Source organism: Medicago sativa, chromosome 2 (genome assembly GCF_051527215.1).
Source record: "Medicago sativa cultivar Bolivia chromosome 2, Bolivia_mono, whole genome shotgun sequence".
Taxonomy (NCBI): domain Eukaryota; kingdom Viridiplantae; phylum Streptophyta; class Magnoliopsida; order Fabales; family Fabaceae; genus Medicago; species Medicago sativa.
In genome coordinates this window covers 23067790-23084750 of record NC_140750.1, presented here as the reverse complement: position 1 = coordinate 23084750, position 16961 = coordinate 23067790, and the positions used below count along the sequence as shown (strand labels likewise).

Genomic DNA, 16961 nt, shown 5'->3' with positions numbered 1-16961 from the left:
ATGTATACTAACAATATAACAGTAGTCAATCAAAATCGACACACAAATAAACAGTTGGTATACTATTGAATACATAAGTTTTTATAAAAAGTTATTATTTAAGTCCCTTAGAGTTTGTTTTGTGTACATGATAAGGAGACAAGATATGATAAAATTATTCTATTCTACTTGAATATCTTGTTTGGTGCACCAATAAGGATAAAATAAACCAATTATTTATTATGTCATACTCACTCTTTGATATTTTTATCCTTAGTTTAGGCCGTCTTGGACTCCCATTATATGCACTTTTCAATTAACTCTAGTCTTCAATTTCTAAAATGATTCTATTCCACAATTTTGTTTCTTCTTCTTGCGTCTCTTCTTCTTCAGCTTTTTAATTGATTAATTTCGTGTCTCAATTTTTCACCTAATCTTTTTCTAATTTTTGTGCTTACAACCGTTATTATAATATTGTCATTGAAAAATCTAATTTCATATGATTTTGAGTTCTTTTGCTTCTTATCTTTCAAATGATTCAATTTCTTTCATTTCGTTAATTTTGTGCTTAAATAATGGCATTTTTCCAGCTTTGATTTTCCTAATATTGGTTTTTGTATACTTTCACTACAATGATATTACAAAGATCTTGAGTACTTGTACTTTCACTAGCAAGAGAGTTTTCTATAGGATCTATATTGGATTTTGAGTACTTTCACTGCAACATAATTGAGCTTTAGTAACATTTGAAACATATTACTAAATCACAAAAAATGTTACTAATTATATCTAGTAACAATTGAACAATTGTTAGGTAAATGTTGTGGCACTAAAAAGTATCACTAACATTTTTTAGTATTATTAGTAACAATTAAAAAATGTTACTTGTTTACATTTTTTGTAACAGTTTTGAATCATCATTAGTAACAATAAAAAGAACATCGCCTTCTTATAATTTTTGCGACATGTTGCATATCAATCATTTTTTTTAGACCTCTTTCAAATTTGATGAAGAACTCTAATTTGAACAGGCTAAAAATTGAAGATCAAACCTTAATTAGATTCAAGACGCCTGATATGTTCTCATTAAAACATTTGAAATTGAATTTCATAATGGAAAATTGGAAATGAACTATGCGACACAATTTCAATTACACACTAAAACGATTACAATTTTTCTTCCAATGTAGCATGCAATCTATAAAATTCCCCTCCCCGCGCAGTTCTTATTCTTGCGACTAAGAAGGATAGGAATGTCATCTAACACCATGACCTGAACAAACTGGTTGATTATTTTTTTCTCCATATTATCACCCTCCTATTTAAGTTTATGCTTGATTATTTTTTCTCCAAGTTGCTGACGCTCTACAAATTTCTCTTCCTTGTGTTTCTTCTTCAAATCTTCTCACATCCTTTTAGAGTATTCAACTTTTTGTTCTACATGAAGATGATACTAGATGCTAAATGCCAAAATAAACACTATATTGCATGCTTAAGCATTGGTCACATATAAATTATAACCTAGTCACACAATATTGGGAACATATCTCAAAAACTAGAACTTAACAATGATCACATACAATGTAACAACAAAGATGAAAGGGATCAGGGATATCATACTACCATACACACATGCAATATATTATGTCTTAAGACTCTATTTGGAACAAATGGTTGTCTAATTTTGTTATATGCAAGGGTTTATTACTTGTACATTAATTTAAAGTTCTACCATAATCGAATCCTTGTCAAATTTGACTTCCTGCATAAAACACCATAACATTGAAGTTACATATTAAAGTTTTGAATCGGCTTGAAAAAGAAAAACAATTGGAAAGAGAGAAAATTTAACAGAATGCAATTGATAGAGAAAAAATAAAACAAATATTAACATTGTCTCATAAATTAAAGTTCAGTAATTGCCTCACGCGTTTATATTTTGCCTTGCAGTATTGCAAATAGCGTTACCAACTTACATAGCTCTAGCAACACTTATTAAAAAATGTTTCAAATATTGTTAAATTGTAAAGTTTTCTTTTTGTTACTAACTATCATATATGTAGGAAAAGTGCCCTTCTCCCTTTTAAAATTGCACATTCCTTTGAGTTAAGCTCGACATTTTTCAACGGAATTAATTCATGTTGGCATTTTTAAGATCGGTTGAATCGGCTTAAAAAGTAATTTAGCCGATCTTAAAAGGGCCAACATGAGTTAATGTTGAAAAATGCCCGGTGTAAGTTAACCCACGCTAAATTAAGGGAATGAGCAAAAACGAAAAGGAGAAGAACAATTTTCTATATGTCGTAGTAGTTATTGGGCCACTGTATATTGATCCGGCGATAATGGCGGAAGCCCAGTCCAAAACAATAATAATGGTCCGTACTTGCATTTCTTTTTGCCATAGGGATACACCATTTTTCTACACCGTTCCTTCCTCTTTCCTTCCCTTATCACCATCTTCTTTTTCTCTATGTCCTTTTTTCTCCTTATAAGTAGTGTGTAAATAATTTCAGCCAGCGACATCTCTCAAAACTCAATATTTTCCTTACTCTTCCCTTAATTTCCCTTTGCATTGTGATTTCAATTTTAAAAGGGAGATTAAGATTTCAATTTTAATATACTTCCATATATTGGTTTGTTGAGCCACTACACCAACAACAAGAATCCATCTATTATATATTACTAAAAACTCTGAGTAATTTCCCTGTACATTTATTTAATATTAATTTTATTTTTATAATATTTCTCAGAAGTCAAAACTACATGGTACTTAACATATTATTTGTCGATTTTTGTGCAGGCAAAAGTGTAGGAGAAAAATAAAGTCATCTTTACGCATTTCCAGGTATAGTGGTTATGCTATTTAGCTAAAGCGTAAGAATAATACTTGAAGTGTTCGAATTCAACTCGAAGTTCTGAAAGTAGAAAAAGAATTACTTTTCTCATTTTAGTTTCTTTTTTAATAGACAAAAAGAATTTTAGTATAAATAGTAGAAAATGAAATGTTTGATTCTTCTTGTTGTCATGGTTAAGAGAAGAAAGTAGTATAAATAGTATCACTTTTTTCATTATATTTTTTAATAAGCAAACAGAATTTTGTTTTAAAAACACATTACAAAGCACAAGAAATACTTTGAGGGTGATAAAGATAGAAGTAGTTTGAAAAGTTATGATACAAACACGACTACGTACACCACCATGCTGTACACCTTCTATTCTGACAAAATACACCTATGATAGTATGTTGCACATCCTAGATTTTTTGGAAAAAGATTCATGAACACCCCTTTTCCTACCACTCCTCCATACACCTCCTAGCTGGCAGGTATTTTTGTAATATCAAAAAAGAAAAATCTTTTAAACCAGTTTTTCAAAAAACCAGTTTAAAAAGTCTAAAACAAAAACACAGCAACAGAAGGAAAAAAACACAACATTCTTTCTCTTTCCCTTCTCTCATCTCTATCCCCACATATCACTCACCAGCGCCGCCGCCCCCATTCTCAAGCCTTCTTCGTCCTCTTGCTCGCGCCTCCGACCCACTCTCACACCCGTCTCCGACCCTAACACCACCACAATCACAACCTCTTCTCTTCAAAACGATTTGACTACAACACAACCTCACCGCCTCCTCTTCTTCTTCACAACCGCCGTCCTCGTCAATATCGTCGTTGACTCTTGAAATCTGTTCAGATCTAAAAACTACGGCGTCGACAACCCGACCTCCCGCCGCCGCTGTCCCTCACTCCCTCCGCCGGCATCTCCTTCAAATCTAACAGACATTCAGATTTGCCGACGTCGATGAGAGAGTAACGGTGGTGAGAGATGATTTCTTTGAATTTGGGTAGATTTGAGAGGAGGATGAGGAAGAGGAAAGGTTTCACTCTGCCCCCACCTCCGTCGCGTCCTCTTTGAATTTTGAATGCAGGGAAAAAATGGTTACGCCTTTGACAAATTATGGTTATATTGTTCGTTTATTTGGTTACCTGTAACTTACATGTGCAAAAAAAAAAATCAATTCAAGCCAATTGTCACTGAGACATTCTAATTTATGAAAAAATAGTGGTCACGTATATGTAAAAATGTGGTCATGCAGACCATATATTTGGCTAGTTTTTTTCGCAGGTGTAAATAATATCGTTTTAGGCGAATCGAACGCATGATCTCATTTGATCACTGCACTAAAAGCATTTCCAACCATAAATAACCTGTTTTACAATCGGCAAGTTTATCACGCCTAAGGACGGACAAGTTATAATTTATGAAAAAATAGTGGTCACGTATTTGTAAAAATGTGGTCATACAGACCATATATTTGGCTAGTTTTTTTCCCAGGTGTAAATAATATCGTTTTAGGCGAATCGAACGCATGATCTCATTTGATCACTGCACTAAAAGCATTTCCAACCATAAATAACCTGTTTTACAATCGGCAAGTTTATCACGCCTAAGGACGGACAAGTTATAATTTATGAAAAAATAGTGGTCACGTATTTGTAAAAATGTGGTCATACAGACCATATATTTGGCTAGCTTTTTTCCCAGGTGTAAATAATATTGTTTTAGGCGAATCGAACGCATGATCTCATTTGATCACTGCACTAAAAGCATTTCCAACCATAAATAACCTGTTTTACAATCGTCAAGTTTATCACGCCTAAAGACGGACAAGTTCTAATTTATGAAAAAATAGTGGTCACATATTTGTAAAAATGTGGTCATACAGACCATATATTTGGCTAGTTTATATTTCCCAGATGTAAATAATTTCATTTTAGGCGAATCGAACGCATAATCTCATTTGATCACTGCACTAAAAACATTTTCAACCATAAATAACCTGTTTTACAATCGTCGAGTTTATCACGCCTAAAGACGGACAAGTTCTAATTTATGAAAAAATAGTGGTCACGTATTTGTAAAAATGTGGTCATACAGACCATATATTTGGCTAGTTTATATTTCGCAGATGTAAATAATTTCATTTTAGGCGAATCGAACGCATAATCTCATTTGATCACTGCACTAAAAGCATTTCCAACCATAAATAACCTGTTTTACAATCGGTGAGTTTATCACGCCTAAAGACGGACAAGTTCTAATTTATGAAAAAAATAGTGGTCACGCATGTGTAAAAATGTGGTCATATAGACCATATATTTGGCTAGTTATCTTTCCCAGGAGTAAATAATATGGTTTTAGGCAAAATATATACATGCGAAGATTTCACCTGTCAATAAAGACACAATCATCTTTTATATCAAAGAACAAAAAATAACAAAAAAACTGACTCATTAAACTATACGATAGTTCAACAATGTTAGTAACTAACAACATATGGTGTTTCCTTTAATATTATAGGTGCGATATTGTCCTACCAATTAAAAAATAGCATCAGAAAACATCTACATTACAATCATATCAAAACACTACATTAATTGAAATCTTCTTCTTTTTGCGTCCATCCTTCACCCATGGGGAAAGCAGAACCCCACTTTTTACACGGTTTCTTGGCTTGTTCTTAATTCTAGTCAATAGATTTGATGCATGATGTGCTTCATCATATGATACATTTGCCACCTCCCTTTCAATAACTCTTTCTATCTCATCCATGGAGACATCCTCGTCGTCACATACACATACCATTTTGTTGGCTAGACAATGGTTGAATTACCACGGGAACAAATGCAATTGTTGTTAGTGGTTGAGAAGACTACAACAGATGCAATTGTTATTGTCAATCAACTGAATTTTTACTGTAAAAAGAAATCAAAAATATAAAGGCGTGTCATCTTCATTCACAACTTAGTTCACAACTTATATAATTTATTGGAGAAATTGGGTGTGATTGGGCAGAAACATGTATAGGAATATTGAATCAATGATGAAGGAGAGATGTGACTTTGGTTCATCTATCTATGGTTCAGCAGTTGGACCACTTTGAACACTGTTATTCCCCTCACCCACTCACATGGAATCTCTGATTTTGAAATAAAAATTAATGGCCTAATATTAACTATAACAATTTAAATTAATTTCATCGTGGTAGCAGTTTATAATCAGAATTAGCATTTAAGATTTAGCATTGGATATTAACTATATCCAATGACACATAATAGGGGACAATTGGCCATAACTTTAGATTAATTTATTCCAGTATGCCAAAATTGTCCCCAATTATGTGTCTCTTGAGCCCATTCAGTTTTCGACCTATAAAACATCACCAACGTTTGCAACATTGTACACCAAAACCATCAAAAAGTAAGGGTTTCCTGTAAGTATTAGAATAGTAAATATCTTTTGTATTTAAAATGTACCTTTTGTATTTAATATGGATTGCAGTTAATATTCTTAGGTAAGCAGGATATTCTTAAGAACGCGGTTACATATGATTTGACCAAACAAATGTAGCCGTATTCCTAAAAATATGTTGATTACCTGAGAATATGAAACTGCATTCCATATTAAATACAAAATATATTTACTATTCTAAGACTAAGCTCAAACCTAGCACCACACCAATTGCCATCAGGTTTTGAGTAATTGGGAGGTAAAATTTGTTGACACACTTAATCTCCATTGGGGATCGTTGACACTTATCTCAAAATATGCACGACAAGTATCCCAAAATAAGCAACACAGGTATAGCCCTTGTTGAACAGAGCTGTGCTTAGTGTATTGGTTTTGAGGCCATACCCTAGTTCAAAGAGATAACCATAACAACAAACACCCTTGTGCATACATACAATATCTTATATACCAAAAAGTTAATGGAATAATAAGATAATAATTAAACACAACCATCAGTCTTTAGGATTCAATATTTAATGTGTGTGTGATCTGGTTGAAAAGGGGTAATAACATGGTCAAGCAATCTTGACTAATGTATAAAAATCAAATGATTCCTATTCTATTTTCACCAAATCCACTTATAAGTATACCTTCAAATACAAAACATGCAATTAAGAGAAGGTTGCATGGGCATCAAGCGTATTAAAGGCAATGGTTTAACGACTTAGGGTCTATTTGGCAAGCACAATAAGCTAGCTTATATTATAGCTTACATTACATTATAGCTTATTTTTACTAGCTTATGGTGGTTTTTTTAGAAGCTAATTCAAGTTACTTATAGCTTATAATTTTATCCCTCAATTTTACCCCTATTATCACTTGCCTCAAATAGTTTTTTCATCAAAACTCAGTAAATCAATTAACCCTAAATGACTAGATAATGAAGGAAACATTTGCAAAGGGTTCATACGATTTAGGGCCTTACCTTATCACCCACAAATGGAAATTTCTTGGCTTCATCATCCTGAATAGAAGATTGCTGCTGCATTACATCATCATCATCCTCAAAATTACCCCACGCAGATTCTGGACCAGCCTCATACTCTACTTCCCCATCATCCAAAACCGGTTCTTTATTCTGCATTTTTCCTCTTAAAACAATTCAAATTTCACTTTTTTCTTAGAACAATACAAATCTATTCAAGAACTTAACAGCCCTGCAAAGATAATAACAATTTTTCGTTATAATTGACCGAATCATAAAATTGCGTTGAAATTACGGTATATGAGGATAAACAAAATCAATTAGAGATTCTTCATAAATAATATTCACAACGCATAATAACATTTCAACAAAAATTGAAGGTGAAGAAGAAAATAGAGATGAAATTGATTGATTTAAGCATCGATGATTTGCGCATTGAGAAAGGGAATTTACCTTGGGAAGGTGAAGATCGAAATCGCAAGCTACCGTGAGAGAGTGAAGAGCAAGAGTGAAAACGAATCCCTAAATTCTCGATAGATTTTGGCTGCAGAGATGCAGAGATGGCTGCAGAGTTTTCGGCTGCCGATGGTGGTCGTCGTGATGACAGAGGCCGGTGGTGGTTGTGGCTGGTTATGGTGGCTGGAGTGGGAGAAAGGGTGAAGGAAGAGAGAGACAGAAGAAAGGGTGATAAAGAAAGGGTGAAGGAAAAGAGGAGAAATGGTTATGTGTTTGTGTGTGGGTCCCAGTTGCCACTTGTTGCATTTTTGTGTGGGTGTGTAGGGGTGGATGCCACCTATTGGTGTTTATGTATCAGCACTCAGATTTTTTATTCTGCACCACTCTAATGCAAAGACTCTCTAGATACCATGGTGCAATTTCGTCTCATACGAAATATATATTATTTTTCTGCTTTATATATAGAAAAAACTGGATCAACAAAAATTTGTGTATTTGATATAAATTCTGAACCACATATTTGTTTACCAAACTTTTTTTTTATATATAGGACAAGGGGAGTAACATTTTTGAAGGACAAATTATTTACTTTTGTTTTAATTATCAATGAAGCAAACATCATTTTGCTTTAACAATCAGACACATTTTCTGTACAACATTTTTTAAAATAGAACTTAAAAACGAAAATAAGATTAAATTTGCATATCTATACTTGATATATATGCAATACATTTCCTAAAAATAAAAAAATAGAGATACATTTTGTACCCAAAAAACTAGAAATGCATTTGTCTCGGCAGTTTTTGTTTGATCCTTTTCTTTTAAACTTTGAGTTTACTTTATGATTTTTTTAAGGGTCATGCTAACCGGTGCTCCAGAGGCACATGTTAAGGATGAAAAAAAGGTAAGTATTACCATAAAAAGAAGGGTTAATTATGTTTTTAATCCCTATAAATATTCACAGTTTTGTTTTTAGTCCATACAAAATAAAACCACACTTTTTAGTCCCTGTGACATTTTCCTTAAGTATTTTAGGAACTAAAATTGTTGATGGAAAAAATTTATAGGGACTAAAATGCTGATGGAAAATTTTTATAAGGACTAAAAGTGCTGATGGAAAATTTTATAGGGACTAAAAAGTGTGATTTTATTTTGTAGGGACTAAAAACAAAACTGTGAATATTTATAGGGACTAAAAACTTAACTAACTCTAAAAAGAAATATTTTTGACATTTTTAGTATTAATTACATAGTTTTCAATGCAATAACTATTATATTATTTCCTTCTTTAGCATCCTTAACCAGTGTCCCGGAGGCACCGGTTAGCATTTCCTTTTTTTTAATTACAACAGTAAAAATAGAAAATAATAAAATCATTTTTTTATTAATAAAAAATTAACAGAAACATGTCCTAATTTTGTTTCTCTATCTAAGTTATTATAACCCTAGTTAGAGTTCACTTTTTTAAAAAGTTGAATAATATAAAAAATATTTAAATTCTATAGATGAATTGAGAAGTGAATTTTTGAGTTTTTGTTTCTTTCTATTGTCCTATCATTTTAATTTATCAATAAATTTTTTCTATTGTCATCTATTTTTCCCATAACAAACAATTGTGAGACACTTCCATTCTCTCCAATAAATTCCTATTTTTTTTAAATAAAAATCTATTTTTTTGCACACATTTTATCTTTCCAATAAAATTGATGAACCCTCTCTCTTCCACTCTTTCTTTTTTTTTAAAAAAAAAAAAATATCTTGGAGTTTTTTGTTTTTCCATGAAAATTGTTCTTCATATTTTTTTACTTGTAATGTTTTAAATTGTTACTGATTTTATTTATAAAATTTTAATTCTTCATAAAAACGTTATTATATGTAACAAAGTTCTGTTTCATAGAAGTTTAAATTTGCACATAACAAAAATACAAACTTCGTTTAAAAAAAACTTAAATTTTCAAATACCTAACATTAATTAGTTCATTAAAAATGTATAAGTATGAGAAGTTTCCTTCAAAAAAAAAAGTATGAGAAGTTGAAAAAAGATAATTGACAAATTTTCTTTTTAAACAGTCGAGACAACAATTAAATATAAACAACAAATTAAGCAACAAACAACACTTAAAACAAAAAAAAAAAACACTTAAAAACAAAAAGAGACGTACATTTTTCCTCTTTTTCTTTTAGCCATAGATATTTCTTCTTCTTTACGGTACTATATTGTCTTTTTTAAAGGAATCGTACTATATTGTCATAAAAGCTAGACATGTTATTGTGACATCCACTATTATGTGTCTCCAAGAAACTTTTTTTTACAAGTCTCTCTTCAAAGTTAAATTATAAATTCAAATTCATTCACAATTTTAAATATATATTTTTTATTTAATATGAATTCAAAATATTTCATTAGTAAATCTATAAAATGAATTTTATTTTTATTTCATTTTATTTTAGTATATTTGGATTTTTTCACATGTTTATTTTCTAACCATTTAAAATGTTAAATTAACCTTATTATTTATGATTCTTAAAAAATATTTGACAACTATAAGATTTTTTAAGAATTAATATTATTATTTTTATTTAAATTTGTCACCTTTATTTATAACTTTTGATGTTTATAAAACTATTATAAAAATGACAAAATCACATGTGACAAAACAACAAATAATATTTAAAATAATTAATATTTTCATACTCTAAGATTAATTTATGTAATTTAAATAATATATAATATTTTAAATATTTATATTTCAATATATTTACAATATTTTTTTTAATGAGCATATGAACATGAAAAAGGAGACTTATATTTATGCAACCTCAATCATGGTACTTCTGTGTCGGCATAATTCTAGGGCTTTATTCTTGGTTTGAGATTGGCTAAAAAGATGCTATTGAATTTTATTCCTTGGTGATAGTACCATGTCTTTGTAATGTTGACTGCTTGACAAATTGAGCTCACAATGGTAGTTTTGATTGTTTGGAGCTCTTGAGTGTTTCTCCTAAGTTGAAGGGTATCATAGATGAAAACTTAGAGGAGTTTTATTTGCTCGCTTTGTTAATTAGCTTGTCGTTCTTTTTCTTTGATTATAAGAAGAAATAAAAAAATAAAAATAAAAAATAAAAAACCTCATCTCATGATAGAATTTTAACTAGACAAACAAGATAAGGGTATCAGACAAAATTGAGTTATCTTGACTTTTGGTAAAATAAAATTGAGTTATCTTTTCCTTCACCTCATTCTCACCTTCTCATTTCTTCCCTAATTTGTGTCCATCTCTCTCTTTATCTTCTCTCTTGGTCCTATTTTCTAATTTTCTCACTCTTGTTCTTCTCTCTAAAATTTAAATAGAGATAGATACAACTAAGTGAAGGAGGGAGAAGAGAATGATGTGAAGGAGATGATCCAAATCCTCTTTCAACAAACTTTAAATTAAAGTTTTTTTAGAGAATAAAACTCTCAATTAAAAAAGTCTCATATTATTCTATAGACCTTACACTCTCACTACCAAAAAAAAAATAGACCTTACACTCTAAAGATTGTGAGAGCAAAGACAATAGTCCCACTTGGGCTCCCATTTTGTGCTACAACCCTCTCACCTCCTAGCACCACTTGCACCCCTTTCAATTAAATGACACCTTCAAGTTGTCATCAGTCTTTTAAAAACCACTTGCATGTTCAACTGGCTTAATTTGAAACCGACCATTTTGCTGTGTGGTTAAACCCTAATTTCTCGAAGCCCTCACAAATTCAATCTCCAATCATTGGTTGTAATTAGAAGGGCAACTTCTAATTTCTGCTACATCCTATTATTTTTTTTTTACACACAAATTAAAAAAATATAATAACAATGTAAAAAGACATGACATTTTTGCTAAACTAGCCTTACTCACTACTGATGTAATGATTTGGAAGCAATGTACACTCAATTAATTAGAGGGTACAATTGAAAGTAAAATAATAATTCAATATTGAAAAGTGCAAGTGACATTGATTTTAAACAATTTTTTTTGACTAAAACGACACTTATTTTAAAACGGAGGAAGTTATAGTTAAAATAACAAAATTTTGGATCTAACAAGGAAACATACATTGCAGGTAATACCAACTAAAAAAGTTATGAACGCAACGATGGTTGAAGGAAGATCCATTTCAAAGCCACCATACTTTGATGGTACAGATTTAACTGAGTGGAGGGAACTTATGAAGATGTTCATACAATCTGTTGACTTCGAAGTTTGGCCTGTGATTGAGAATGGATCAAAACTTCCAAAAACAATAATAAATGGTAAAGATAAGAAGATCATGGAACTAGAAGCAAAAGCTAAATATATATTATGTTGTGCCATAAATCCAGATGATCTTAAGAGAATTGTAAGTTGTCAGACGGCAAAGGAAATGTGGGAGAAGCTTGACAAGTAAGTGTTTCATACATTCAATTTTTGTTCAAAATCTGATTGGTTTTTGGTTTTTTTTTTTTTTTTTTTTTGCAAAGCTAATCAAAACAAAAGAGAAAAGGAAACAGGAAAAGCAAGAAAAACTAAGAACTATTCTCGAGAGACAAAAGTTCCAGCTGCGTCGATCTTAAGTTTGCTTAGTAGTGCATATATTTATCCAAAGTGGCTAGCATATATTAATGTTTTTTATTTTATTTTGAGGGAAGCATTTATTAATGTTAAATAAATGTTATAACTATATTTTCTCGGATTAAATATTTTAATATATATATATATATTGTCTTTTACAGGAGAGTGACAACCTCTGATGCCAATTCTAAACCTCCAGTATCACAACAAACTCCGGCATCAGACCTATACAACGCGCCTAATCCTGAGTTTTTAGAGGAAACAAGTATGATTCTCTCAATGTGCCTAGTCTTTTTTTTTTTCTTTCTTTCTCTTTCTTTTGCTAATAAAAATTTAAGGAGAAGGAATGCTGTCATAGTCCAAGGTAGAGATGACATTGCTCAATTTCCGAACCTCCAAGTCAAATGTTTATCTTTAAACCACTAGATTAAACACTTTGGAGTCAGAAATAATCTCAAGAGAAAAAAAAAACAAAATTTAATCATATACTTTCGTTACATACATACATATATATATATATATATATATATATATATATATATATATAATATTAAGAAATATTAATATTAGTCCAAATTTAAATAAAATTCATAATTCCATATAAGCAAAGCTAATGAAAATAATTTTTTTTGAGAAATTTGATATATATATCATATATAATATTAAGAAATACTAATATTAGGCCATATTCAAATAAAATTCATAACTTCATATAACCAAAGTTAATAATGCATGTTTGCTACGAACTGAGCTATGCTCACGGAGACAAAATCTTACTTTCTATCTCCTTAATTTTCCTATCTCTTTTATTAAAGAAGATAGAGAGTAAGATTAAGAGATGAAAAGTAACTAGAAAGATGTAGAGGAGAGTGAAGATGTATGGAAATAAGGTTGAGATTGTGGGAGGTATGAATTTGAATATTAGTAGTTAATTTAGTTAATTAGCAGGGTTGGATATATTTTTAATCTCTATCAAAACTTTAAGTTTTATATTTAGTCTTTATAAAAAAAATATCAACTTTTAGTTTTAAAAATATCGTGTCAACGGGTTCGGTTCATACTATTAAATATATTTTTACTCCTTATGACATTTTGGAGACTAAAACTGAGTAAAGATCCTCTTCATTTCTCAAAAGAAATGTAAAGTTTTGTGTGTATTGTACATGTAGTGATGTCAGGTGGGTTTAATGTTAACGGAATAGAAATACTCTCTTTAACTGCAATTGAACCTTTGTTTAGGTGATGATCAAAGGAAAAGGTTTCTCAAGTTTTGTGTTCCCATTCACAAGTATGCCCTAAATGGAAACTGGCCAGCAGCTAAGCGCATCATAGACGAAGAGAATAAGCTAAAAAATGCTGCCATAACAAATGGGTGGCCTACACTATTACATATTGCTGCAGGTGCTAACCAAATTCACTTTGTGGAGGAGTTATTGAAATTGCTTGATGGCAAAGATATAGAATTGCAAGATATGAACGGAAACACTGCTTTCTGTATTGCTGCTGCTGCTGGAAATATTGAAATTGTTGACTTAATGCTGAAAAGAAACCCCATTTTACCAATTATAAGGGGTGGAAATGGAAATACTCCTATTCAGTATGCTGCTTTGCAAGGAAGATGCAAAATGACATGGCATCTATATGATGAAACCACACCTTGTTTTGAAGATGAGGACTGGAAGTTATTGTTCTTTGCTTGTATCTACACAGGCATATATGGTAAGTATTACTAATGGTTGTAATACATCAGAAAAAAAATGTCATATAGTGACCCATTCAAAGATCGAAATTGTCCAACCCATTGCTAACATTAGCACAATTGCTACTAATTATGGTTTAGCGACATTTTACAAATCGGTCTTTAAATCGATTCAAAGGGTGACTCCTAGGTCGTTGAATTTTCTCAGAGGATTGATTTTGTTATTTAAAAAGGATAAACAACACAACTCATTGCTCACTTGCATTCATTCCTGTGTAAAAATATGGAATTTTACCACAACTTATCGATTGCAAAAATAATGATCATAGTATTATTTTTCAATTGCAGACTTAGCCTTCAAAATAGTAAGAGTCAAGCAAGATCTAGCTTTTGCACGTGATGAGAATAAAGATACGGCTTTACATATCTTGGCTAAAAATCAAATGCCATCGGATTCTTCTTGTCATTGTCCGGATAATGATCATAATCGCATCATGACCAATCCTGGTAAATCCTTACTTTGACTTTATATTTTATTATTTTTGTTTGTTGCACTAGTTTCATTAACTTAATTAGTAACCAAATTGTGTATTCCAGGCCTGAAAAATCATATGGTTTTCCAATTGGTTAAATTTCTTTGGACCACGATTCTAGACAGACACTACTCATCAAAGGAGGCATTATATAAAATCAGAAATGAACCTTCTCAACTAATATTTGATGCTGCTGAAGTTGGAAATTTTGGGTTCTTATCAGAGCTTATTAGTGCCCATCCTAGCTTGATATGGGATGTGGATAGCAAAAACCGAACTATATTACACATAGCTGTTTTGCATCGGCATGCTAGCATCTTCAATCTGGTACATCAAATAGGGCATATAAAGGGTATCATAGTGACAAATGTTGATGATGATGAAGGAAACACTATATTGCACTTGGCTGCAAAACTAGCACCACGAAATCAACTTGAATTGGTTTCTGGAGCAGCTTTTCAAATGTGTGTCGAGTTATTATGGTTTGAGGTATAATTCAACTCTTTTATCTCATGTCTTTGCATTTGCACTAGAGTAGTCAAATTTGGCGTGACTGGATGGGCCTGTATTTTAGGCTAGGTTGGCCTCGGTACTTATAATATGTAAAAAAAAAAAAAACGAGCGTCTATCTTTACATATCTTTATGAGTTAAAATGAGACGTCTTCATCCAGATTAGAACCCAAGAGTTTGCGGTGTGTTTGAGTTTCAGTATTCTTTACCATTTCGTCTATGCACCAAAAAAAAAAAAAAAAAGACACACTCCGGGACTAATTTGACAAGTCTATAAGGTTTTATTCCTTGTGTGCATACACAATTATCCTACTTTACTTGATAAATTTAACTCTAATTTATTTTTACATATCCATATTTTATCTAACATCTATACATTTTCATATGATAGAATGTAAAGAAGATAATGTTGCCAGCACTAATAAAGACGAAAAACTCTGAAGGCTTGACTGCACAAGAGTTATTCTCAAAGGAGCATGAAAAACTAAGGGAGGATGCAGAATGTTGGATGAAAAAAACTGCGGAGTCGTGTATGCTGATTTCGACAGTCATTGCAACCGGAGTGTTCGCTGCTGCAGTTACTTTACCAGGCGGTACCGATGACACAGGAAAACCACACTACTTGGAGAAACCACCATTTTTGGTGTTTGCAATATCAGATGCATCTGCATTCATCTCATCTGCGACCGCGATATTGATTTTCTTGTCTATTCTTGTCTCGCGTTATGGAGAGTATGACTTCTATAAATCACTGCCTATAAAGCTAATATTTGGATTGATCACATTATTCATCTCCATAACAAGCATGATGGTAGCACTTAGTAGTTCCTTCTTCATAACATACAACCATGGTTCGATACGGATTCCTATTTGCATTTCAATATTTTCTTTCCTCCCAATACTTTTGTACATAGGTTTGCATTTGTCCTTGTTTTCAGATATCATTAACTCAATCTACTATTGGGGGACTCTGTCTAAGCCTGGTAAAAATATGATTTATGTGGTAGACGAGTAGAGGAGTATTATTGCAAGGAAAATGCTTATTGTTATGACTTATGACAGAAATTTGAAAAGAAACACAAGAATCTTATGTGGCAGCATGCAACACTTACAAATTATAATCACTCAATCTTTCATGTATGGCCAGCAGAATCTGTTTGGTCAAATATCCTATCATTAATTGTTTTTTGTTAACTTATAGTGGTAATGTATTATTTGAATTGTTTCTAGAAGTGTTGATGTTATATAACATTATGGAATAATGTAGCTTCTATTTACTTGTTCTTCCTTATAAGGAAGCTTTCGTCTATTTAAATGGTGTGAATATATTTTAAACTTTTATCTCCTTATCCTATGTTGCTCTATGATACAATCTGAGTTTCAAGAGTAAAGGTAACTATAAATTAGAAATAGTGCAGGTTAAAAATGAATGAGAACCTCAACAATCTGAGATGGTTGCAACAACAAAGGCTATCATTATCGTTGTTGTTAAAATCATAACTTATATTTTAAAATTCAAGATTTTGCGACTTTACTCACCTTCAACAATTCAAATTCATAACAAAACTCCAAAACATGAAAAATCATAGTAAAATCGCATTAAATTTGTAAAACTCATGCAAAATTGCATGATTTTAAAAGATTATGTCCATTTCTTATACGGGTCAAATTTGACCCAGTTCGTAAATTGACATGGTTTGTACTCCGTGACCCACTTCTATAAATACATAAAAGATCAAGTTTTTTTATTCTTTCACACCACACTGCCTCTTCACCGTAAGTGATTGATGAAGATGAACATGTTGATATGATGGCGGATAATCCATATAATTGGCAATTGCATAAGGCTTTGCCTTTAAGTGTTTTGTCAGACATCTAGATTTGTTTTGAGTATTTTGTCTAGATTGTTTAGCATTATTATGA

The 16961-nt window shown here is 31.5% G+C and overlaps 1 protein-coding gene and 1 long non-coding RNA gene across 3 annotated transcripts; one reads left to right on the top strand and one right to left on the bottom strand.

Annotated features, from left to right (window-relative positions):
• Positions 1-2312: 2312 nt before the first annotated feature.
• Positions 2313-16347, top strand: LOC146945608 (uncharacterized). Its single transcript, XM_085743933.1, has 8 exons — positions 2313-2674; positions 2780-2824; positions 11808-12127; positions 12457-12560; positions 13535-14014; positions 14343-14501; positions 14592-15016; positions 15430-16347. Exons 3-8 carry the CDS (start codon positions 11829-11831, stop codon positions 16051-16053), a joined length of 2091 nt encoding a protein of 696 aa, XP_085600059.1. The 5' UTR covers positions 2313-2674; positions 2780-2824; positions 11808-11828; the 3' UTR covers positions 16054-16347.
• LOC146945609 (uncharacterized) lies at positions 5201-8072 on the bottom strand. Of its 2 annotated transcripts, none has more exons than XR_015026445.1 (3): positions 7706-8072; positions 7253-7484; positions 5201-5732 (listed from the first exon to the last, which is right to left on the bottom strand). It is a non-coding gene; the product is annotated as an uncharacterized LOC146945609 (long non-coding RNA). The 2 variants fall into 2 exon arrangements; XR_015026446.1 differs by having other exon boundaries at positions 5201-5689.
• Positions 16348-16961: the final 614 nt, after the last annotated feature.